Source organism: Cyprinus carpio, chromosome A8 (assembly GCF_018340385.1).
Source record: "Cyprinus carpio isolate SPL01 chromosome A8, ASM1834038v1, whole genome shotgun sequence".
In the NCBI taxonomy this organism is placed as follows: domain Eukaryota; kingdom Metazoa; phylum Chordata; class Actinopteri; order Cypriniformes; family Cyprinidae; genus Cyprinus; species Cyprinus carpio.
The window spans coordinates 11,796,609-11,820,439 of record NC_056579.1 but is presented as its reverse complement, the minus strand read 5'-3'; the positions used below and the strand labels follow the sequence as shown (position 1 = coordinate 11,820,439).

General features: G+C 37.1%; 2 protein-coding genes and 2 non-coding genes across 7 annotated transcripts; all 4 read right to left on the bottom strand.

The window, feature by feature from the left end:
• Nucleotides 1-76: 76 nt before the first annotated feature.
• trnar-acg lies at nucleotides 77-149 on the bottom strand. Its single transcript has one exon. It is a non-coding gene; the product is annotated as a tRNA-Arg (tRNA).
• Nucleotides 150-3,469: 3,320 nt separating this feature from the next.
• Nucleotides 3,470-11,872, bottom strand: LOC109067166 (TBC1 domain family member 25-like). Of its 4 annotated transcripts, none has more exons than XM_042762207.1 (8): nucleotides 11,631-11,867; nucleotides 11,031-11,098; nucleotides 9,562-9,671; nucleotides 9,243-9,397; nucleotides 8,731-8,855; nucleotides 8,153-8,341; nucleotides 6,689-6,964; nucleotides 3,470-6,603 (listed from the first exon to the last, which is right to left on the bottom strand). In XM_042762207.1, the coding sequence occupies exons 4-8, from the start codon at nucleotides 9,265-9,267 to the stop codon at nucleotides 4,888-4,890; spliced, it is 2,331 nt and encodes a 776-aa protein (XP_042618141.1). In that variant the 5' UTR covers nucleotides 9,268-9,397; nucleotides 9,562-9,671; nucleotides 11,031-11,098; nucleotides 11,631-11,867; the 3' UTR covers nucleotides 3,470-4,887. The 4 variants fall into 4 exon arrangements, with proteins under 4 accessions (XP_042618141.1, XP_042618142.1, XP_042618140.1 ...); XM_042762208.1 differs by having other exon boundaries at nucleotides 11,659-11,867; XM_042762206.1 differs by lacking the exon at nucleotides 11,031-11,098 and having other exon boundaries at nucleotides 11,659-11,872.
• A 515-nt stretch (nucleotides 11,873-12,387) lies between these two features.
• trnah-gug lies at nucleotides 12,388-12,459 on the bottom strand. Its single transcript has one exon. It is a non-coding gene; the product is annotated as a tRNA-His (tRNA).
• Nucleotides 12,460-13,093: 634 nt separating this feature from the next.
• Nucleotides 13,094-23,389, bottom strand: LOC109095302 (5'-nucleotidase domain-containing protein 2-like). Its single transcript, XM_042762205.1, has 14 exons — nucleotides 22,873-23,389; nucleotides 22,383-22,567; nucleotides 21,077-21,151; nucleotides 20,916-20,971; nucleotides 20,731-20,824; nucleotides 19,467-19,595; nucleotides 18,529-18,589; nucleotides 17,871-17,973; nucleotides 17,380-17,481; nucleotides 16,719-16,800; nucleotides 15,909-15,995; nucleotides 15,570-15,710; nucleotides 14,371-14,435; nucleotides 13,094-14,275 (listed from the first exon to the last, which is right to left on the bottom strand). The coding sequence occupies exons 1-14, from the start codon at nucleotides 23,240-23,242 to the stop codon at nucleotides 14,014-14,016; spliced, it is 1,812 nt and encodes a 603-aa protein (XP_042618139.1). The 5' UTR covers nucleotides 23,243-23,389; the 3' UTR covers nucleotides 13,094-14,013.
• Between the last annotated feature and the right edge of the window lie 442 nt (nucleotides 23,390-23,831).

Here is a 23,831-nt window from a genome sequence, read left to right as displayed (position 1 = left end):
TACATGGGATAAAATAAAGTTCTCCAAAGTAACACCTACAAACGCTTTTACTAGTTAATCGAATACAGAAAAGATACGAGCCAGCCAGGAGTCGAACCTAGAATCTTCTGATCCGTAGTCAGACGCGTTATCCATTGCGCCACTGGCCCTATGAAAAGCAGAGGGGCCACGTGACCCTATGTAGTATGACGATACAAGCGGGCTCATTTAGAAGACTGCAGTGCCCTCCTGTGGTCGCGTTTGATGGCCTCATTTCAGAAAAGTAACAATTATACTCCGAAATAAAAATAATAATAATAATAAAAAAGGAATCACAATAATTTATTCCTCACGAGAAATAACAAACAATTTTATATTGGTTACTTTTCTGAAATTAGACATCCTCGATAATATATGCAGCCGGCCGCCAAATACGAGCACAGGAGGCGCTGTAGTCTTCGAAATGAGACACAGCGACCATAGATTGTAATTGTCATGATCGTGTGAAGCCTTTCTTTTCTTGCAGACTATCTCGGTCTATAAATATGTATAAATATAAATATGTGTCTTGCATTAAATAATTACGTATGTTTAATAGTAATAGTTATTAATATTTAGTGTTAACAAATCTGAGCAAGATGAAATATCAAGGCAATAAAATGCAATATCAATAAAATTTATAAATTTTTTAATAAAAAAAAAAATGCTTTTAAAAAAACACTTAAATACAGTGCAAACAAGGCAAATGCTTGTGGTATTTTATTGGACAAATGGAAATAAATTAATTTAAAATTGTAGATTAAACAACAACAACAACAACAACTACAATAATAAAAAGTTGTAGAGAACACAAAAAAAAAAAAAAAAAAGCCATCCACCTGTTTAAGGAGATCCTTGCTCCCATGGTGCGTTGCCAAGAGATGATCATTGGCAATTCTCATCAGTTCTGTCCATCTACTATGGTCCAACACAAAGACCACCCGGTTTGATGGGTCCAGTGCGAGCTGAACGGGGGGAGGCAGCTATGGGCAATGGTGTTGTGCTCAGCAGTTCTACAGAAGGTGAACAGAATTATTTAAAATATTTGTCCTTGTGTGCACAAGTGAGACACAGTAAACACACATTAGTGCCTGTATGAATAATTTATTTACCTGCACCTGGAAGAAACACTTCTGACCTTTGATCCTTCAGTGTCAAAGTGCTTGGTGTGATGTTATGGTGGCATAAGATCTATTCTGTGGGACTTGTCAGAGCATGCATCATCTAAACACTCCTGAAATATAGCTTAAAATAAAATATATCAAATGTATTTTATAATTTATATTATATATAATTTATTTAAGAAGCACAGAATTCACTTTACCTGCTTGGTGAGAGTATCACGCTGATCTCGGATGTAAAAAAAAAAAAAAAAAAAAAAAAAAAAAATACTTGAGGAAACATCTGAAGATTCCTTGCGACAAATAACAAATCAATTACGTAAAAGTGAATAAAGCCGAGGTAGTTTAACAGTGTACAGGTCCTTCTCAAAAAATTAGCATATTGTGAAAAAGTTCATTATTTTCCATAATGTAATGATAAAAATTAAACTTTCATATATTTTAGATTCATTGCACACCAACTGAAATATTTCAGGTCTTTTATTGTTTTTAATACTGATGATTTTGGCATACAGCTCATGAAAACCCAAAATTCCTATCTCAAAAAATTAGCATATTTCATCCGACCAATAAAAGAAAAGTGTTTTTAATACAAAAAAAAGTCAACCTTCAAATAATTATGTTCAGTTATGCACTCAATACTTGGTCGGGAATCCTTTTGCAGAAATGACTGCTTCAATGCGGCGTGGCATGGAGGCAATCAGCCTGTGGCACTGGTGAGGTGTTATGGAGGCCCAGGATGCTTCGATAGCGGCCTTAAGCTCATCCAGAGTGTTGGGTCTTGTGTGTCTCAACTTTCTCTTCACAATATCCCACAGATTCTCTATGGGGTTCAGGTCAGGAGAGTTGGCAGGCCAATTGAGCACAGTAATACCATGGTCAGTAAACCATTTACCACTGGTTTTGGCACTGTGAGCAGGTGCCAGGTCGTGCTGAAAAACGAAATCTTCATCTCCATAAAGCTTTTCAGCAGATGGAAGCATGAAGTGCTCCAAAATCTCCTGATAGCTAGCTGCATTGACCCTGCCCTTGATAAAACACAGTGTACCAACACCAGCAGCTGACATGGCACCCCAGACCATCACTGACTGTGGGTACTTGACACTGGACTTCAGGCATTTTGGCATTTCCTTCTCCCCAGTCTTCCTCCAGACTCTGGCACCTTGATTTCCGAATGACATGCAAAATCTTGCTTTCATCCGAAAAAAGAACTTTGGACCACTGAGCAACAGTCCAGTGCTGCTTCTCTGTGGGGAATGCGGCACCTGTAGCCCATTTCCTGCACACGCCTGTGCACGGTGGCTCTGGATGTTTCTACTCCAGACTCAGTCCACTTCTTCCGCAGGTCCCCCAAGGTCTGGAATCGGTCCATCTCCACAATCTTCCTCAGGGTCCGGTCACCTCTTCTCATTGTGCAGCGTTTTTTGCCACACTTTTTCCTTCCCACAGACTTCCCACTGAGGTGCCTTGATACAGCACTCTGGGAACAGCCTATTCGTTCAGAAATTTCTTTCTGTGTCTTACCCTCTCGCTTGAGGGTGTCAATGATGGCCTTCTGGACAGCAGTCAGGTCAGCAGTCTTACCCCTGATTGCGGTTTTGAGTAATGAACCAGGCTGGGAGTTTTTAAAAGCCTCAGGAATCTTTTGCAGGTGTTTAGAGTTAATTAGTTGATTCAGTAAAACGCGTCTCTTCTCCTTCCCAGCGAATGATTGACAGATGACTATCAGCTGTTTGAATTCCCCGCCACGGAAAAGGCGAAACAGCACCACGAAATCTACGCGTGGCCAAAAATATATTGCATCCGTAGTGTTAAGCACTACCATAATGGACAAAGTTAAGGGAAGTTATTTATTTATTAAGCCAATAAATATGAATCATCAAATCCAATCATCAAAATGCTTCCAAGACTTAACATTTTGCTGGGCATTTCAAACACAATATATTGGAAATCTACTCATTTCTTTCAGCAACAAAAAGCTCAATGGCCTATGGTGTTACAAGAAGCAACATAACAATAAAACCATATAATAATAAATTCATAAACAACTAAAAACTAAAATTTTCATGCCTAAGCAAGTATAATGTCTACCACATCATATCCACTTAGCCAGGAAAGCAAAAATCTTTCTCTTAGTAATCACTTATCCAAGTGACCATCTATCATACTCTAAAAACCAGCTCGACCAGCCAGTTGCGAGTTTGTCGCTGATCCAAGATGATCTACCACCTTAGACCAGCTATCACGTTCCAAAACAAAACAAATTAAGAAACATTTCCATCAGGGATTGCATTAAATCTTTTTGTGTGCAAAGAAAGATCCCTGATCAATTAATATTTAGTGAATTTATTGTATAAATAGGAGTATTGCAAGCATTCAATCTAGCAAGTCTCTCCATGGGTATGAGTAAAATACTATCATACAGAACCAAACCAAAATCAGAGAAACAAACATACATGTATACACAACGCTGATGAACAGTACTCATCACTGTTCCACTTTTCAGGAAAATCATTTTTTAGTCCATGTGCAGAGGTTTATCATTTTAGCACTTAGAAAAAAAGAGAAAAGAACATTTATTAAGACAAAGGAGTCTACAAGGTCTTCAATAAAATGCATTCTGCTAAAGGCATTAAACACTTTTGTAATACTCACATACATATATACATATACATATACATATACATATACATATACATATACATATACATAACATTGATCCTTGATTGTTGCCTCTTGATGATAAAGTTGTTATGGCAACGAATGAACAGACAAGCCTTTGGTGGAAGTATGAAAGCAATAAAAATTATATTTACACAGAAGAAAGAAAGACAAAAATACCTAATTCAGGGAAACGAGGCACTTCTCCAACAAAGGCGAGGATAAGTGAAACCAAAGTACCAGCCATTCTCCATGTTTATCCTAGTAAGAGTGCTGCTTTACCAAATCGTCCACTGCATGTAGAGTTACAGCTGACAGGTTAAACAGCTGTTGTACAGTAGAGACTATTTCTACTTGTAGTTCAGAGATCAATTCAAGATTGGGGCTGAGTGTTTCCTATTCTACAACAGAAGTTTTCACATTGAAGGGATACTGGATAACACATCAGCACCATCTCGGGCCAAATGTTTCATACAAACAAAAGTCAAGGCTTAAGGTTCTTATAAAGCATAAATGACAAGTATCAGGTATTACAAATACACCTTTGCTGCTGGCAATGTCAAACAAATTCATGATAAATTTCAGGGAGCGTCTCAAAAGCTTTACTTGAGTAAACGTTCTCCTCCCTACGACAACAGAGCCATGATAACCTCAGAGGATGCTGATGCCATCCTTTTCGCCAAAATAAAGATTGCACACAGAGAAATAAATAACAGTATAATCTTGTTGCTTTGTTTTAGGTAAGTTAGGTTACTATAACATGTTTTACATGTCCATAATGTGCCTTTCAAGGTGTTATATACAAAGTGAAATGAGACACAAACTGGCCTGCCCTTTAAAAGGACAATCAATAAAGTGCAGTAAAAAAGATACAGTACAATGAACGGGGCTTGACTTGATGGACGGGGAAAAAGAGACATGAGGAAGTCACTAAGCTGTGGTTGTTAACATAAAACAACACAAGTCTCATTAAGCATGTGTAAAGCACAAAGGTACGCGGTGACTCTGCAAGGTACAGTAAAACTTGCTTATGGGTCTGTTTGTGGTCCAGAGCTGGTTTCTAGAGATAATCTACTACTGCACAGGATCAGGAATCAGATGGAGAGAGGGCAACAGGAGTTTTTGGAGAGGGAATGGTATTGGCCAGATTATATGTTGAATTCGGTAAGGTACCCTGAGAGGGCTGTACATTGAGGAAAGGAGGTCTAGTGGTGGGTGTCTGGGGGGATGTTGCCGCTGTAGTTGGGGAGTCCAAGCTGACTTCATCCCCTTCCTCTGAGTCCCATACCTCACTCTGCAGGTAGTCTGCAAAGAGGGCTTTAGCTCGCTGCAGAATACGCCCAAGGTTGTGGCGACGGACCAGGCGGTCAAAGTGCATGGCCAGCTCATTGTAATCCAGGCTGTTTTTGACAATGTGGTCACGGTGTTCCAGCAGGATAGACAGGCAAAGGAAAAGCATGAAGGGATTCCCTTTCCCAAACTCTTGAGGAGGAGGAAGCGAGCAGGGTTTAATTCCGCCTCCTTCTGGTTTGTTTGTGTTTGGAGAGGTTATGCCAGACCCGGTGGGCCTGCATGGCGAGGGAAGATTGCTGGAGAACGCTTTGGGCAAAGATGGGGACTTGCCGAAGGATAAAACCGGAGAAGAGAGACGCGAACGACTGGAACTCTGCGATGGAGACCCCAGTAAAGATTTCCCTGGGACCACTGATGGGGACTGAGCCCCAGGTTCGTTTAATACAGCTTGTGAGGACGTGAACCCCCCAGGAGGTTTATCAGGAGACACAGCTTTGTCCCCACTAGAGGAAGAGGATGTGCATTTTAAAAGGTCATCGGGAGACGCCGTTCTCCAGCTAGATGGAGAATTAGATGATTCCGGTGAATGATAAGAGCTACTCTTCCAATTTGGTAGACCGGAAGGAAGAGATGATGCTGGGGAAGCCGCTTTACCATTGGGAGAGTCTCTCTGTCCTGGAGAAGACGGCGTATGATTACCGATAAGAGGTTCCTGCTCTCCAGGGTCACCCTCACTTTCCTCTGTGGACTGACGGACAGAGAACAAAAACTTCCAGTTTCCAAAATGAAAATGTACTGGAGATAATGTAGGATCGGAGCAATCGTTTTCATTAATATCAAAGCTGTCCTCGCTTCGGCCACTATAGTACTTGAATTCCCCAAAACTTGCCTGTTTCTCAAATGAGGGAGCTGGAGCTGTGACATCATTCTTGACCATGTCATCTACACCGTACTCTCCTTCACCTTCCTTCCGAGGCCCCTTCTCCTCCTCCTCTTCGATGAGGCTACGTCCCCCATCTGCCTCCTCTCGGGACGGTCTTAGCATGTGACGACGTCTCTGCCTTTCCTTCTGCTTGTCTTCCATCTCCTCCATGTCCACATTCTGATGGACATCCTGTGAGCCATTGGACTGATCTGCCTGATGTGGTGGCCCCTGAAGCTCCACCTCTGTCTCAGGTGGATCAGGTGGCAAGGAGCTCCAGGTGACCTCAAGCATTCTCAGAGCATCTTCAAAAGCGAATTCACGCTTCAGCTCCAAAAGCAGCCAGCGGTAACAGAAAAACAGATCGTCTGCACCTTTTGAGACTAGGTAGGCATAAAACTCAGGGTCTGAATACTGCAGAAGCAACTTGAGATGCTGGAACTTAATGGACATAAGTTGTCCGTCAGGGCGGAAGTTGCCCTCAAGACGTTTCATAATGCCACAGAAGCAGATAAAGGCATGAGCCTCATTGTCCATGACTGCTAGAATTGGCGAGGCAATGTCGCTCATGCCTTGACAATAAGACACCTGTTAAAGCAAACAAAGACAGTTTATTTCCCACAGAGGTCAAGGCGCATCTTAGTGTTATCAGATGGGATTACTGCGTGTTTACCTGTGGGTGTGTAATAGCAAAGGTGGTGAGAAGGTCTGTCAAGGCGGTGAGATGTGGGCTGTCCTCTGATCCTGCATAGTAAGGATGTGCTCGGTCTGTTCGAAGAACATCTTTCAGAACGTTTCCCCTGATGAACTCCAGGTCCTCTGCGCTGACCCGTTCTGTCCATTCGCTCTTCAGCTGGTCGTACTCTCTGGTCTTCCTCTTCATGTAGTCCATTCTCTCTTGTCCTGTTAGACCATCTGGGTACACATTAAGGAGGTATCGCCAAACAACCTGTCACAAAAATACAGAGGAAAAAGTCAGGTAAAAAGAGGACTCCTTGCCACATCATACTCTTTAAAAAGCATTTTTAAATATATCAATATATGTAATATTTTTAAAATGTATATTTCTAGGTCTAAATTAAAAATTATATATTAAAGATATTATATATATAATATATAATATATATATATATATCTATATATATATATATATATATATATACATATAAATACATATATATACATATAAATACATATATATTACATATATATAAATACATATATAGATATACAGGGCAAAAACAGCTGAAATATGATTAAACACAAGCACAAATACACATATATACACAAATAAACATAAACACACACACAAAAACACACAAAAAAACATATATATATATGTATATAGATATATATATATATATATATATATACACACACACACATATATATATATATACACACCATATATATATATATATACATATATATACCACATATATATACACATATATATATATATATATATATATATATATACATATATATATATACATATACACATATACATATACACATATACATATACACATATACACATATACACATATACACATATACACATACATATACACATATACACATATATACATATATACATATATATATATATATACATATACACATATATATTAGTGCTGTCAAACAATTAATCGCATCCAAAATAAAAGATTTGTTTACATAATATATATGCACTGTGTATATTTATTATGTATATATATATATATATATAAATACGCACCCAATACAGTAAAAACTTGTATGCGAATATTTACATGTACATATATATAATATATATCTAAATATATGCACATATAAACAAGATGTAAATATATACATGCATGTGTTTGTATATATATAGATAATAAATATACACACATACACAGATTATACATAGTAAACAAACTTTTAGATGCGATTAATATTAATTGTACAGCCTCTAATATATATGATTTATATATATATATATATATATATATATATATATATATATATATATATATATATATTATATAAGTATATATATAAACTATACTATTTTGTATTCGGAGATTAACAAAAATTAGATATAGAAAGTAATATACTACCCTTTAATGGTAGATTAGTTAGTTAAAAAATGTCAAAGCAGTCTGGTTACCTTGCGTAAGGATGGTTCAACCCCACCATGATATATACGAAGTCTAAGATCCTCTGGTCGGGTCAGTTGTCCTTGGCTGTTCAGGTAACTGTGGAACTCAGCATCACTTAAGGGAGGCTTGAACGGTTTCACCTCCTCCCCATAGGACCAACTCAAGGCCTGCTGCACACGCGATAGAGTGCGACCCACCTGAATGTGGAGGAAGGTACAAAGTACACAAAAATGTTTACTATTTATATAGATTTCTAACTAAATCTATGGTATGAGGTGGAAGACAGGTTGAAAGAATCATTCCTATCTGGACCATGATTAACTAGCTATCAGTGAGATGCAAAAAAATTTCCTTCTATCTTCAAATTAATATATCAGTTTGTCAGCAAAAAAGCAGCACATAGCTGCTACTTACAAGAGCAAATGTGCTCTTGCCTTTAAGGACTCCTGAAATATATAATGACTTCAATTGTTTAAGGGTAAATGCCATTAATTATAGTATAAAGGCAGTAGACTGTGAACCTGACTGCAGCAGACACTGGCTGGTAAAGCAGCTGGCTGAAAGGGTAAAGAACATCATAAGTAACCTGGGACAGCAGCGACTGTGTGAAAGGAAGTGCGGCAGAAGCCAACGACCTCTTCTCTCCCTGCAGCTGGTCTGAGCCAATCACATCCTTAGGGCTGATTATGTCCCAATCCTCCAAAACAGGACCAGGAAGAATAAATTTAAAAAAAAAAAACATAATCGAAACTGGATTAGAGTTATTTACAGGTAAATGCATAATGTTTGTAAAATAATTATTCTACCCAATAAAGACACTGTGTAGACTCTACAAAACAACAGACATACTGGAAAAATGTCCATGGTCCCGGGAAAATACACAACCATTTGAACTAAACAACAACTACCAAAAAACAACTTAAAATTAGACAGTTTTTAATTTATTGATTGATCGGTTATTGACTTGTGGGTAATGAATGAATGGGAAATAAATTGTAGAAATCATAAAGGAGAAAGAGCAGTCAGAGATTTTCAGGATCTACAGAATTTGACATACTTTTAATACCCTCTAAATAGAAGGATATGGAGTTCACTCACTGTCCTCTGATGGTTTGATGTCCATCTTAAGTTGGAGGAAAGGCTTTGCAGCACTGACAAACGCTGCATCTAAATCCCAGTCAGACAGCAGAGACACATAGACCTCCACACCTCCGCGGTCACGGGACAGGTAACTTATCCCAAAGTTGCGTTTTCTACAGAGAACCAAGGAAATAAAGACTGCAACTTTGTTTGCTGCAGTTCATTGCCCTATCATTGCTATTAAACAATCATAATAACAGGATTACAAGTGTTTCTTGACAATACATCTAAATGGCAATTAGCACAAAACAAATATATTTCACAATTTCACACTCACCCATTCAGCTCAAATGCTCGTATCAAGATATGCTGCAACACCTCCAGTGAGGTTATTTGAGGATCAACAGCAAAGGAGCGGAACTCCGCCGGTAACACCCCTTCACACTTCTGCAAACAGACAGATTTTAAAAGGAACGATTTTAGAAAAACAAAGAAAACTGGTAAAAATGCCTATTTTACTTAACCCTACTTTGTTAATTATTCTGAAAGGCTAATCACTCCATCCTCTGAAATGCAAATGACCTGATCAAGTGACACATTTATTCAGGTGGATTTACTGCCTGTTGAGTCTCTGTTGATGTTGCAACCAGGCGTGGGAAACAGACTCTGGCTGTAAAGATTACTTTGAACTTTACCAACACATGCTAAAACTGCAAAACACAGCACTGCAAGGTCATCTGTCCCAAGCAGACCACACTGCAGCACACATCTGTCACAGTTCACACTGAACCTAAATTCAATAATTGTTCAAAACCTTGTGACTTCGGTTGCCATTTGTTACTGATTCTTGGGTGCTGGGACAAAAACATATGAAACTTGTTCAAGGAATAATTTAAATAGTATCAAAATGTTCAGATATATTACACATACTAATATCTAGGTGCGTCTCCAGCTTTTTTCTCCCTTGCCAATATGTGGTTTACTTGTTATTTCAGTATTTCTTATTTACTATCAGAGTATTTATTAATATTTTGAATTCTTTTATTTTTATATTTTCAGTTTTTATTTTAATTTTTTTTTTTTGGTAAATTTTATTAGTGTTTGTTTTTTGTATACTTATATTAATCCTTAATTTACATTTATTTCAGTTTTAGTTATTTTAGTACTTAAACTTATTTCAATAAATTTCTGAAATTTACCAAGTTGTTTTCATCTAATAATTATATTTTGTGTAACTTGAGCTTTGTTTTAGTTAATTGAAATTAATTGAGATTAATTGAGATTTAGTTAATAACAACAATTGTTTCATTAGGGATCAACACTGTGAGAAACAGAAGCTATGTGGCATAAATCATGCCAAATCTAGTATACACTTCCATGAACTAATGAATTGAGGATACAGGGTGGTTTCTCACTGATTTTTGCAGCTCCATATTTTCAACCACTCACACAGTCAGACACAGAAAATCTTGAAAATGCTGACTTAACCATATTTTACATTTCATATACATCAAATAACGTTTTGTTGGTAACTTTTCTGAAAATTATTTAAAAATTACAAATTATTTATTTACAAGCTCTGTGACAGAGTTGACAGAAAAAAATAGTGTCATGGCAGTGTAGTTTACTGATTAATCAAAAGTTCTCTGTGTTTAAACTAAAATTCAGTGACCCAAGTTTTTGTCCAAAGAGACTTCTTAAAGAACAGAGGTGCAAAACCGCTCTGTTATAAAACGGGCCGACACGTTAAGTGCATTTAATCATTTATGGCGGATCTAGTAGGCCTGGATCTGAAATAATACTTACATGGCTTTGAAAAAGCGGATACACTGCTTTTCGTATTCATTAAAGCAGTCTGTACATCTGAGAAACGACTGAAAAACAAGCGAGGCAATTCATGGCAGGTTGATGATCATGTGACACTTGAGAGCAAACATGACTCACTGTCAGGTCATGAAAGTCTTTCTCTTTAAGATGTGACTTCACAAATACATATACAAACAGAAACAGTATTACTATAGCACAGAATGATAACGACCAATTTGTATATGTTGTCGAACAAAATAACACGAACAATAAAACCAACTAAAACATATTAAATTTAACAACACATAAATATATTTTTACAAAATGTATGTCACATAAGGATTAAAGCAGTACAATTATTACACACCCTTAAAGAATGCACGTATGCCCTGTAAACGAATGATTAAGATGCGATCACGATTGTAAACAACAAAGATGTCAGCGAGTAAAGTGATCCACATGAAGAGCAGCTCCTCGACACAGACTCCAGACACTGTCCCCTGGCCTCTGTGTGTGTGTGTGTGTGTGTGTGTGTGTGTGTGTGTGTGTGTGTGTGTGTGTGTGTGTGTGTGTGTGTGTGTGTGAAATTAGGGTTTGTACCTGCCGCTCGTTCCCCACAATTTCTCACCTTGACCTGAACACGAACTACCCCCCCCTCCTCCTCAGCTGACATGATGGGTAGTCCGCTTTGGGGGTCCCGTTCAGAGATGCGTTGTCGTCATCCAGTAGAAAAATTGAAAGTAAAATAACAATGGATGCGGGAACCCGTTTGCCTCTATCTTACTGCTCGGCAGGTTCAGTGAAAAGTACGTTAACAAGAGACTGCAAAACAAGCAACATCCTGCGGACACGTTTCAAAATAAAAGCCCCGGTGCAAGACAGTAAAAGGCTTTCGTGTCTTAAAATGAAGTTTGAATGTATTATAATGACAGTTTGGGTATGATTGACTCGGTGAATTAGTGTTTCGTCCATTTAGATCAATATCACACATGATGTAAGTAAGAGGGCATTACGTTTGCTACATGACATCGGACCAGTTTTAAACAGCAGGATATGACGCCACATTGGCTTCAACAGGGAATGTATGATCCATGTGCAACAAAAAGAAAAAGAAATCCTATGGTCAGACAGATGCATTCATTTAGGTAATATTTAAAGGGGTTTTAAAAAATAATTCTTACATTCAACGATAACAAACAGTATTAAGCTATATGATCATTCATTAAATATTCTCAAGCATTTTTTAAGCAAATATAACTACACAACGATGTATGTGTGTGTGAATTACATCATGAAGCAGTAGTAGGCGTTTTATCAAACACTGCAAACAAAAAACGCTGGCTTTGCCTTGTCTTATTGCCGTGACCCGGATTCGAACCGGGGTTGCTGCGGCCACAACGCAGAGTACTAACCACTATACGATCACGGCGAGCTACTCGGCAGCCGCTTGTTAAGAGCAGATTTAGACCATGTGATTGAACGAAATATATCTATAGCAGACTGTATGTATGTAAAGTTATACGAGTATATGCTACTTGGCAGCTCGTCGATGAATTTGTGAATATATTGACACTTTTTAGGATGTTTTTGGATTCTTCTTAAAAAATAATTTTAAAAGAAAAACATTTATTTAAAATTGAAATCTGTTGTAACATTATAAAGGTCTTTACTATCAGTTGTGATCCATTTAATCTCTTTGCTGAAAAAAAAGCATCACATTTCTTAAAAATCCCCAAACTTCTGAATGACAATGTATCAAGGTTTCCTCAAAAATATTAAGCTGTTTGACAATAATAAGACATGTTTCCTGAGCATCAAATCTGCATATTAGAATGATTTCTGAAAGATCGTGGGACACTGAACACTGGAGTAACGGCTAATGAAAATTAATATTTCCTAGTATCACATGAATAAATTAGCCTACATATGCATAGAAAACCGTTGTTATGGTAATTTCACATTATTACTGTTTTTGATCAATTAAATTGGTAATCAACTTTTAAGATTTGTAATTTGTGGGTTATGTTTCATCACTTAAAGGTATAAGAACCAACACAACATACTAATGCAAAGCCTTTTATTGTAGAGCAAGTAATGTTAACGTTACATACAAAAGATGACATTTTTCTTGTTCCTGGGAAACTGAATATAGCAGCATAGCTATTCACAGATTTAACTGTAAGCAAACAATGCTCTGGTTGTACAGAAGCTTAGTCTAAAGCCACAAACAGTGAGGGCCTGCAAGGTCAAAAATAACAACAGCATTTGGTTTGGCCCTCCAGGAGCTTCCATGTAGGTAAATACACCGGTCATAAAAAAAATCATTTCTCCAGTAATAAAAAGCTGTTGACACTTATTTGTGCATGTTTAAATTTTGAGGCTAGGCTACATTGTTACTGTAGTGTGGGGAAGGTAAGTAACATTACAACTCCAAATCTATGAAGCTATTTGACCTAATCGTACATGTAATCAGACATACTGTATTTGTAACTCATAATTGTGCATTTTTGGACAGCGGCTCAATACTTTGGCCTACCAGAGTAAAAAACAATGTCTGGCTACACCAAGTATAGTATATTTCATTCTTCCTGCTATCACGATTAATGTTAATACAAACATCACCCTGTTGCAACTACAAAACTCATGACATACAGGTTGACAACCAAAAAAAAAAAAAAAGAGAGAGAGAACTGTAAACCACTGAACATCTAACTATGTTTAGTAAGACATAATGCAAGAGCATCAAATGTAAAAAAAACAAAAGTTAGAGATAAGAACATAATATCCACAAGTCCATCAGCAAGCCTTTCTTTCAATGTCCAAGGCTTGAGAACATTGAGATGCATTGTAATATAACATCCAGCAGGTGGCCCCTTTATATGTGGGTTTGCGCAAAAAGTGCCACGTCTCCAATGCCATAGAGACACACACCCCCCTCATTTTACTTTTCAGTTCATATTTGCACATTAAAACTTTGGCAGTTTTAACGAATATGGGCCATCTCCTCTAAGAAGGGCGTCTTCATGCAACCAGTGCAGAGCTGGTCCATCCAGAGAGGGGCTTCGTGCTGCAGGGGGGTTCGGCGAGGGTAAAAGGTGTATGAGAGGTCGTAGTTCAGCAGGCAGCTGATAGAGGCCATGTAGAGGTCTGAGAAACGGCACAGGCGGCGGGAAAAGTAGGTGGGGTTGTGGCAGGTACGGAATATGCTGCCAAAGTGAGGGTTGAAGAGGTTCTTGGTGACTGCCCTGTAAAAGGAAAATGGAAGACGCGTTAGAATGGCTTTAGTTCTTGATCTGTTCATCTAGTGAGTTTTTTTGTCTTTTTGTCTTGCGTCACTCACCGTAGCTCCTCTCTCTCTTTCAGCCACTCCTGCAGAACCTTCTTGGACTCTGGATCCCGATACATCTGAAAACCAAGACGTAAATAAGTCAGTTGTCTAAAGAAAGTGTTTTTTCTTCAAATCAACAGGGAAAACATTTTTGGAAGATGATACAAAAGATATATATATATATACACACACACATACATACATACATACACAGTATAATAATATAAACACTTTATAATTTTTTTCTAAGAAAATAATACTTTCATTCAGCAAGGGTGCATTAAATTGATCAAAAGTGACAGTAAAAACACTTTTAATGTTACAAAAGATTTCTATTTCAAATATTCTTTTGAACCTTCTGTTTATTAAAAAAAATCCAGAAAACAAAACTACCACATTTTCACAAAAAGAAAAAGTAGCACAACTTTGTTTTAAACTTTAATAAGAAGAAATGTTTCCTAAGCAGCAAATTGGCATATTGAAGGCAGAAAATTTAATAGAAAATTCAGCTTTACAATAGCAGGAATAAATCACATTTTAAATTATATTCAAACAGAAAACAGACTGAAATTTTAATTTTTCATAATATAATTTTCCTGTATTTATTTTTATATATATATATATATATATATATATATCTCAAACAAAGGCAGCCTTGGTGAGCAACAAAAACTGATCACTTCATGGGATACAGTCTAACAGTGTCAGATTAAATTTTTAAATTTTATTCCCTTTCATTCAAAACCCAAATAATTCTGTAGCATTTTGAGAGGCTGAAATTTTAGTGTAGCACCATTTAAAACAATTATCACCCAAAACATTGACAAAATATGAGGATGAATGGATTCTGGATTATACAAACAGAAAAACCGATCACACCAAGCTTTTCTTACATAGAGAATCTAACTTTGGAAAGGAACATTCGGAACAATCCATTCAGATCAATATAAAGCGAATGGACCTCTGCCAAACCTATCAGGTCATTCCTATGCAACCATATACTGTAGAAGCACATGTAATGCAGATGTGTTTATTTTGCTCTCTAGAAACTCGCTTACAGAAATACATTTTTTAAGTAAAAAAAAAAAAAACAAGGAAAGTTTGATTAATTAATATGTTTTTTTTTTTTTTATGTGAAATTGAATAAAAAGTAGACATTTATCAGGATAAATATTTTTGTATCCTAAACAGGAAGAGTGTTGATGGAGTACCTGCATGCGCTCCAGCAGTCCGGTGAGCGCCTGCAACCACGTGAGGCCTTGAGCGTACTGCTCTGTGTTCACCACCTTCGTCTCCATCTCAAGTTCAGGCACGATCGCTCCTGTCCTCCACCCATGACGCAGCATCAGGTCCTAAAATGCCAGGACACAGGATGTTTAGACTATAGTCCACTTCAAGAACCTTTTTACAATCATTGTTACTGTTAGACTCTGGAAAACAATGATCATGAAAACGATAGAGTGAGATTTACACTGTGAAGAAGTAAAACCAAAAGGAAGAGACGTATGTGCAACAAATGTGAACAAAACAGAAGTATGAGGATCACTCACTGCCAAGTCACTGTAGAGATGATCTCCAAAATAGAACACTTTGGATCCACGCCATCCTGTAAGCTTCAGAAAATCTACAAGGTTTCCCTGAAACAAAGCAAAACGATGGTAGTTTTATTAGCCAGTTGCTAAAACTGCGATTGATTTCAAGGTTTTGAGCTATAAAACACAACACACTGTAGTTTTTTTCACCCAGTACTCCTTCAGGTTTTGGGAAGTAGCGAGTTAACAGACCTTTCATTGGTTTTGTATGGCAGGAACAGTTTCCTGCCAGGGAACTTCCTCGTAAGTCTTTCCCAATTTAGAATGGTTTTCACATGCTGCTTTAACTTCATCTAGCCTGAGGGTGGGCATGTAGACAGGCTGTTTGAACATGCCTGACACCGCCAAACTGTGTTAAATTGATTTTCCATTCAGACTGAACTTGACATTGCCACCTTCTTTTGTACTTTTTTCAAATGAAAGATCCAAATTAAGTGGATAAATCAATCTACAATTAACAGAGACTCTAAAAGGTTTGAGTTTATTCTCACGGGGACAGGAAAATGTTAAAAGTTTAGCGAAAAGCTAACCATGCAGACTTTAAAATTACATGTTTTTCACAAGTTGAGGACTTCTAAGTAGGCCAAATGTCCCAGTAATTCTGAAAAAATTCACCAGATGTATTTGTAATCCCTGACTTAATCCAGACTCAGAGATGAGTCAGCAAAAATGAAATAGCAACTAAAAGCTTCTCATCTGCCTGTATTCTGGTAAGATGATTATGAGCAATAAATAGATATGATGCCGTGCAAAACAAATCGGTGTTACCTGTTTATAGATCTGTCCCTTTTCCAGAGTCTTGATTCTATCCCACTGTAAGTCTCCATTGCTGTCCAAACGCCTAAATGGTCTGGAAAGTTAAAAATAGAGATTCTTTAAATCACTGCAAAGTGGTAATTCAGGGTTGGGTATCAATACATTACTGTTTATTATCCATTAAGGTTCAGGGTCAGTCATTTTTTACTTTTATTCGGCAAGGATGTTAAACTGATCAAAAGTGACGAAGACATTTATAATGCTATGAAAGATTTGTATTTCAAACAAATTTGCTTTTGTTTTGAACTTTCCATTTATCAAAGAATACTGAACAAAAATATTAAGCAGCACTTGATACCAATATGAAATGCTTCTTGAGTACAAATCAGCATATCAGAATGATTTCTGAAAAATAATGTGACACTGAAGCCTGGAGTAAATGCTGCTGAAAACTTTAAATGTCATTTAAAAATATAACAAATCATAATATTTTACATTATTAAAGCTGTACTGTATTTTTTAATCAAATAAATGCAGCCTTAAAAAGAAAATGTTTGAATGGTATTATATATTATGAATCACCTCTTCTAAAGTACACAATGAAACATTTTAGTGCAGAAATGTCAACTGACTGTAAATGAGATATTTTCCATTCACAATAAAGCAGACTTACTTTATGCAGTCATTAAAAAAATGAGGTTTGTCAGCTTGAACAATAACAACGTCAAAGAAGTCCCTCCACTCCTTTCCAACCATGTACTTCATGCCTTTATCACTGAAAAAATACAGAAAAAAAAACAATTACTTAACGATAACAGTGCAAAAATAATCAATATAAATATATAAGCTAATGTATAATTTTATGACTATATGAGAAAATTTTGGGGACAAAAAAGAATTAGGGGTTCATAATAATAATAATTTTATATATTATTATTATTATTATTATATCATATTATATATATATATATATATATATATATATATATATATATATATATATATATATATATATATATATATATATATATATATATATATATTATTATTATTATTTATTTATTTATTTATTTTTTTCAAAACTGTAGAGAGAAATCTGGAGTTTCACTTTGAGGACCTTTATGAATTAATCTGCTGAATATGATACAACAGAAGAAAACTCACACAAAGCTGAAGGGGCTGTTGGTAATTAGGAAAAGCTTCTTCCCTTGACTAGCCAGCCGGTGCAACACAGCATATGTCTCGTCTCCTCTGAGAATGTATTTCTCTGAGAACCGAATAAGGAAGGAAAAGGGGTCACAAAAGGCAGAAAAAAGATAGTCTTTTAAAACCAGTTCTATTCTATACAGACTAAAATCGAAACAGACCTTTTTTCAGACTATGATGAATGTAATACAGAATCTGATCAAATCTGTTTTCCTGTTTGCCTTAAAAGTGTTTATACTGAAATGGAAAATCTGTGATAAGGATTTGCTGTTTCCTTGCTTGTCCGCAGGGATACAACAAACATTAAAACCAAAGATTAAATTGGGCTAGCCCAACAAAACCGCTTGCTTCCAATCTCATTCTCCAGAGAGGTCTGATTATGCAACAGTCTGCTCTGAAAACAAAAGACTGCTCTTCACCTATATACACACCACACACACGCACTGCACAGTCATATCTGGAGGGTCAACTTTAAGTCTGGATGTCATTAGCTTCAGGTTTCAGTAACATGATCTTCACTTGGCTAAAGAAATTCGGTGCAAATTTTAAGATTTTTAAGCCATTTTTGGGCCACATATCTTGGTAATGCACATAGTAAATATTTGTTCATACTCACCAAGATCTTGCATGATCCATTTATACATGTAACCCTTGATGTGCACCATTCCAATTGCATCCTGAAAAGACAGATTTCATCCGTCAATTCAGTGCTCATATTTCTCAAACTATAAAAGTTTAACAAACACTAACAGAAGTTTTCATGAACCAGTGTTTTAAGGCAAACTTTCTATTCTCTTTTTTGTATCATTATATCCTTTTTCCCCTTTGTTCGTAAAAACTCTTTCACAAGTTTTATTTTGATCCGCTGTCAGGTTTCCGGTTCACTACGTCATCCTACGTACTCACACGCCACACTGCAAGTACAGAACAATCTGTTCTAGCAGCGCGGACTGAAGTCAGAAGACAGAAAAGCTGCGCTTGAAAGATAAACAAAGGCAGCTGATGCTCTACTTCCTGACAAGCACTCCAGTGAATGTGTTAATGAGGTAAACCCCCATACTGCAAAAGAATTTATTTGATTCTTGCTGACGCACTTTGGCGGTCTGAAATATTTTGGATTTTAGCCATTTATTGCTCAGCTAAGATTTCTATTTTCTACTAGTCAGCAAAAGCACGAGTGAGGAGGAGTGGAGAATGAGGCTTAAAAGCAGAAGTGAAAGACAAGACCACATTCTGCAAGTAAACTGACCCAAAACAGCATGAAAAAACAAAGTTGCTCTGTAACACAATTCAGGACCACCGTGATCTAGGCTGAATGAAAACAAATCAGTCAGCTGCAGTTAACCACAGAGTGAATCCGCACAGCTTGACGACAGAGTTTACAAAACGACAGACAAGAAACAGCTCTCACAGTTTTAAATTACAAAAGCAGTTTGTAAACTATTCCCACAGTCTGTAAAAACAGCCTGGCTTTATTGTGCAAATGCTCTTAATCGTCAAGAAGACAAGAGGTTTGATCAGGATTCACGGAGGGCATATTGACTTCACACTTACTGAGACATCTTTGTAGAGATGCTCTGGGTCGTACTCTATGTCATTTGAGATGAAGTAATCGTTTGCAGCTGCCAAGAGAGTCATTTCGGGGATGGAGAACACATCCATAAACTGCTTCATTTTGGGACCCTGGAACAAATAAAAATAAAATGCATGAGTCATATGTATCGTACAACAGTAATAAATAGGCAAAGCTTCATTCCTCTTTATATGTAAATAACATGCCTTTTCTAAGAGAAGCTGGAAATACTGTTGGGCTTTTGTGAGGAAATTGCAGGTCATATATTTTAATGACCATTTTAGTGGAAGAACCTCACACACACAAAAAAACAGTTAACCAGTATTTAACAAAAATTTCCTAAGCCATGAATGTTTATGGCCATATCAGTCATTTGAGATAAAAAATAAATATATAAAGAAATTCTTCAATGCAGTGGTTCTCAACTGATTTTAAATCGGACATTAAATGGCAATACTAAAATGTAGTACTATTAGTGTGTTAAAATTGTATTGGAAAAAAAAGCAAATAAACGTTTCTTTAAAATCAAACATTATTAAAAAAAAAAATTATATATAATTATATATATATATAATTCTTATTATCATTACCATTAACTGCATGGCTTTAACAAACATCATAGCCTGTACAATTCAGCAGGACTGTTCATTTCTTTTCAGTTACTTTTTCCAACAAAGTTTTATTATTTGAATTTTATTATTCACACTTTCCCTGCTGTCTGTAACCTCATCAGAACCACTGCTCCAATGAATCATTCATAAAGATTTGCACATCACTTATTTTTAATTGACTCAGGAATAGAAAAAAAAAAAAAAAGTCAGACAATGCTGGGCAAGCAAGTTTAACGGCATCCTAGAGCAATATTTAGCTAATGAAATGTTTTGCAGAACAAATTCTCATTAAATAATCTATGACTTTTCCAAGTCTGCAAAACATAATTTTATAAATCCCTGATACATTTGTGTTTCCCATGACCATGGGAATCCTGCAGAGAAGATAACCATCTGAAACAGAAAGGACTAATGTTTTTGTTGCAGATTTATAGTGTACAGCCACTTACTCATGGTGGCTGGACACACAAAATCAGATCTGAGCTCCTGACAGGGTGGCACCACTTTAGCCTCACTGACCTCTTAGTAATGAGGCACAAAAATGTAAGCATGGGAATAATGCCATGTAAACATCTGTTCTCTCCAGTGTAAAACTGAAATTAGATGAAATTAAAATGCAATGTGGAACAATCACCTTGCCGTAAAATCCACTGACTTGGTGGAGGGGAACATGATTTGAACCTCCATAAAGTTTCATGACCTCATCATCAGGGACAGGCTTCAAACCCCTGTGAACACAAGAAACAAAGCCTGTGAATTACATAAACTGTTCTTCACACAAACTCACTAACCGAGTTGATCAAATGAGGATCAATTTACCTATAAACAGTGCCCAACTGAATATAATGGAAGGCGTCGATTTTCATCAGTAGTCCCTATGGCATTGAATAATAATAATAAATAAATGGTTTTATTAATTTTATTGCACATCTGCAATTAAACAATGCTGCAAAAACTCAAGCACAGAAGGTTAAATGCACCTTTTGAATGTCGTAGTGAAGTCCCCGAGCTGCAAAGTTGGGAATGTAGTCGTACTTACTGATTTCCTCGGGATACTGGTGAAAGAAACAAAATTTAAGTCATCTCAAACATGCCAACCTTTCACCCCCCACCCCTTGACTCCACATGACAGCTCAGACAGGTAACCATCATTAGAACAATTAAGCAAGCAAAACAGAACTATACACAATCTGAGCACTTGAGCCGAAGGCCCAGGACACATTTGTTGCATTAGGTGCCATTCACACATAAAATGTTTTTGTGTTCCACTGCACTGCTTTTCCATTGTTTTTTCAATGCTAATACAAGCTAGATGGACATGTTTAGACTGCTGCGTTCGCGTCTTTTCCAGTGCCTCACACGTAACACAGCGCTCTAAAAATGTGCTACTTAAGTTAAAAAAAAAAAGAAAACACAAAACAAGGTCTCGAGACCTTGTGTTTTTTTCACATTCCAGTGCTTTGTGTCTCCCATTTTTAAACGCAAAAATGCATTCTGTATATGACCTTTTAAACTTTCCAAGGGTCCGCACACAGAATGCGTTTTGTATTCCACTGCACTGCTTTTCATTATTTTTCTACGTAAACATGAAAACGTTCGCGTCTTACACAGTGTTCTAAAAACGTGGCGCTAAAATGAAAATAAGTTTGACTTTAAAAAAAAAAAAAACCAAATAGCGCACTTATGCACATCTGAAGTTTTGTAGCATAAATAGTTTAAGTAGTGCGTTCACACTGAAAATTTCAAATAGAAAACGTGCACTTTAAATACCCGGATGATGCACTTAAATAACCGAAAAAAATGTGGAATGTTGAACACTTCATACACTCGAAAGGGGAGGGGCTATCAGACTCGGATTATGAATGACAAAATAACCTTATATAATTCATACATTACATGGTTGAGTACATAGTGCATAAGTGCGCCATTAGGGACGCGGCATTAGACTTTGCGTTTTTTTCCGCTACCCTGCGTCTTGCATTTTTAAACATAAAAGCGCTGTTGCGTTTATTTTTTGTAGCATTCTAAAAACGCTGCACTAATGTTAAAAGTTCAACTTAAAAAAAAAAAAAAAAATTGTTAAAAAAAACATGTTTTTTTTTTTCATTCCACTGCCCCGCCTCTTTTTAACAAACATTTCGTGTTATTGGACCACAAGTGTTTATTTTTTGGCTATGCGTTTTACCTCATAATGACGCTTCATATTTATAATTATTTGGTTTAATAGCAATGAAATATGCAAGTCAACAGGTTTATATGGCATTAAGTTGGATGTTTTTCTCGGACCTTGTAGTGCTGGACGAGAAACTCTCGCGCCTTGTTGTATATCATCTCGTCCAGCGCGCTGGAGTACAGCGCGAGCGTGTAATCATAGTCAAACCCGTAGATGTCCACCTCTTCCAGATTCACCTCATTGTTGGCATAGATGGTGGAAGGGTTCAAAAGATTGCACACCCCAGGAGGAATCAAATCTGTGAGGCGGCAAAGGGAGATTTGAAGTTTATTATTACATATTTAAAAGCATATGTTTTAAATACCTTTTCTTCTGTGCATAAACAAGGCAATTAAGAAAAACCAAGTCTCTGACACATGAAATAGTTGTGAAAATAAAATGTCGTTCATGCACTGGACATGTGACTGGCAGTTGGCAGTTGTTGTTTACAAAATGTCCAGAGGCCAGCGCCTCTTTGAAACGGAGAAGTGGACGAATAAGTTTTGCCACGAGTCCAGAGATTACAAAACATCACATCTGAGTACGGAAATTAAATCAACATACCGTGCACAAGCCGTTTCATCTCATTGTATCTCGCCCACAAGTACGTTTTATTGTTGATCTGCGGGGCCGTGGATGAGAAAGCCCTGCCAGATTTGGTAAGAGATTCTTCGCCTCTATTTTTGCCCACGATCTGATGTCTGTGCGATGTGACTGCGGCTGCAACAGGGTTATGATTAGCTGGTAAAATTTTCGTCGGTCCACAATTGTGTCCATCTTTGCAGCATTTCTGTCCGTTCATTGTTGAACCAGCCGAGGCGAAGCTTCCACAAGCAAAAGCAGGAATATTCAATCCTGCGCACAGCGAAACGGTGCAGCTGGAGCTTCTTTGCCACATTGCGTTACTTAAACTGCCTAATTTTCTGCAAGCCATGTCTAAACTATACTAACAGAGTTGTTTACTTCTTTCATTCGTACTTGCCCCGCGTGTTCAGTAGGATCGCTTCTGTGGTCTGATACAGCTTCGCTGAGGGCGTCGTTGGTCTGGTGCAGGCTATTACATTAACCAATCATATACCAGCCTTGTAATGATTGACAGTTGGTTAAACCAATAATACGTGGATTCTGCTGCGTTGCTTATATAGGGGTTTGGTTCAGGAGAAAAACGTGTTTACGTGCTAGTCCAACCAATACGTTTCCTTGTTGAAAATTTTGCAATATTTCATGCTTTATGATTGGTCAGACGACCTGGCAACTGCCTACATGTGCTACGTGACTGAATATGCTTACCATACTTTTTGTTCCTAGAGACATAGGCATGTATGTACAAGATGTGACCATAGAAGCAGCTGGTTCTACTTAAAAAACAAGGTTTGAAGCGTTTAGGGTGTTGTTCTATGCTTGGCGTCTCATCAAAAGACTTGACGAGTGCTGCCCAAATGCGCTGGAACAAAGGGGACGCGTTATGACTGCGGTTCAGTGCAGTAACAAAAAGGCTGAAGTAATTAGTTTTCCGCTTTTGA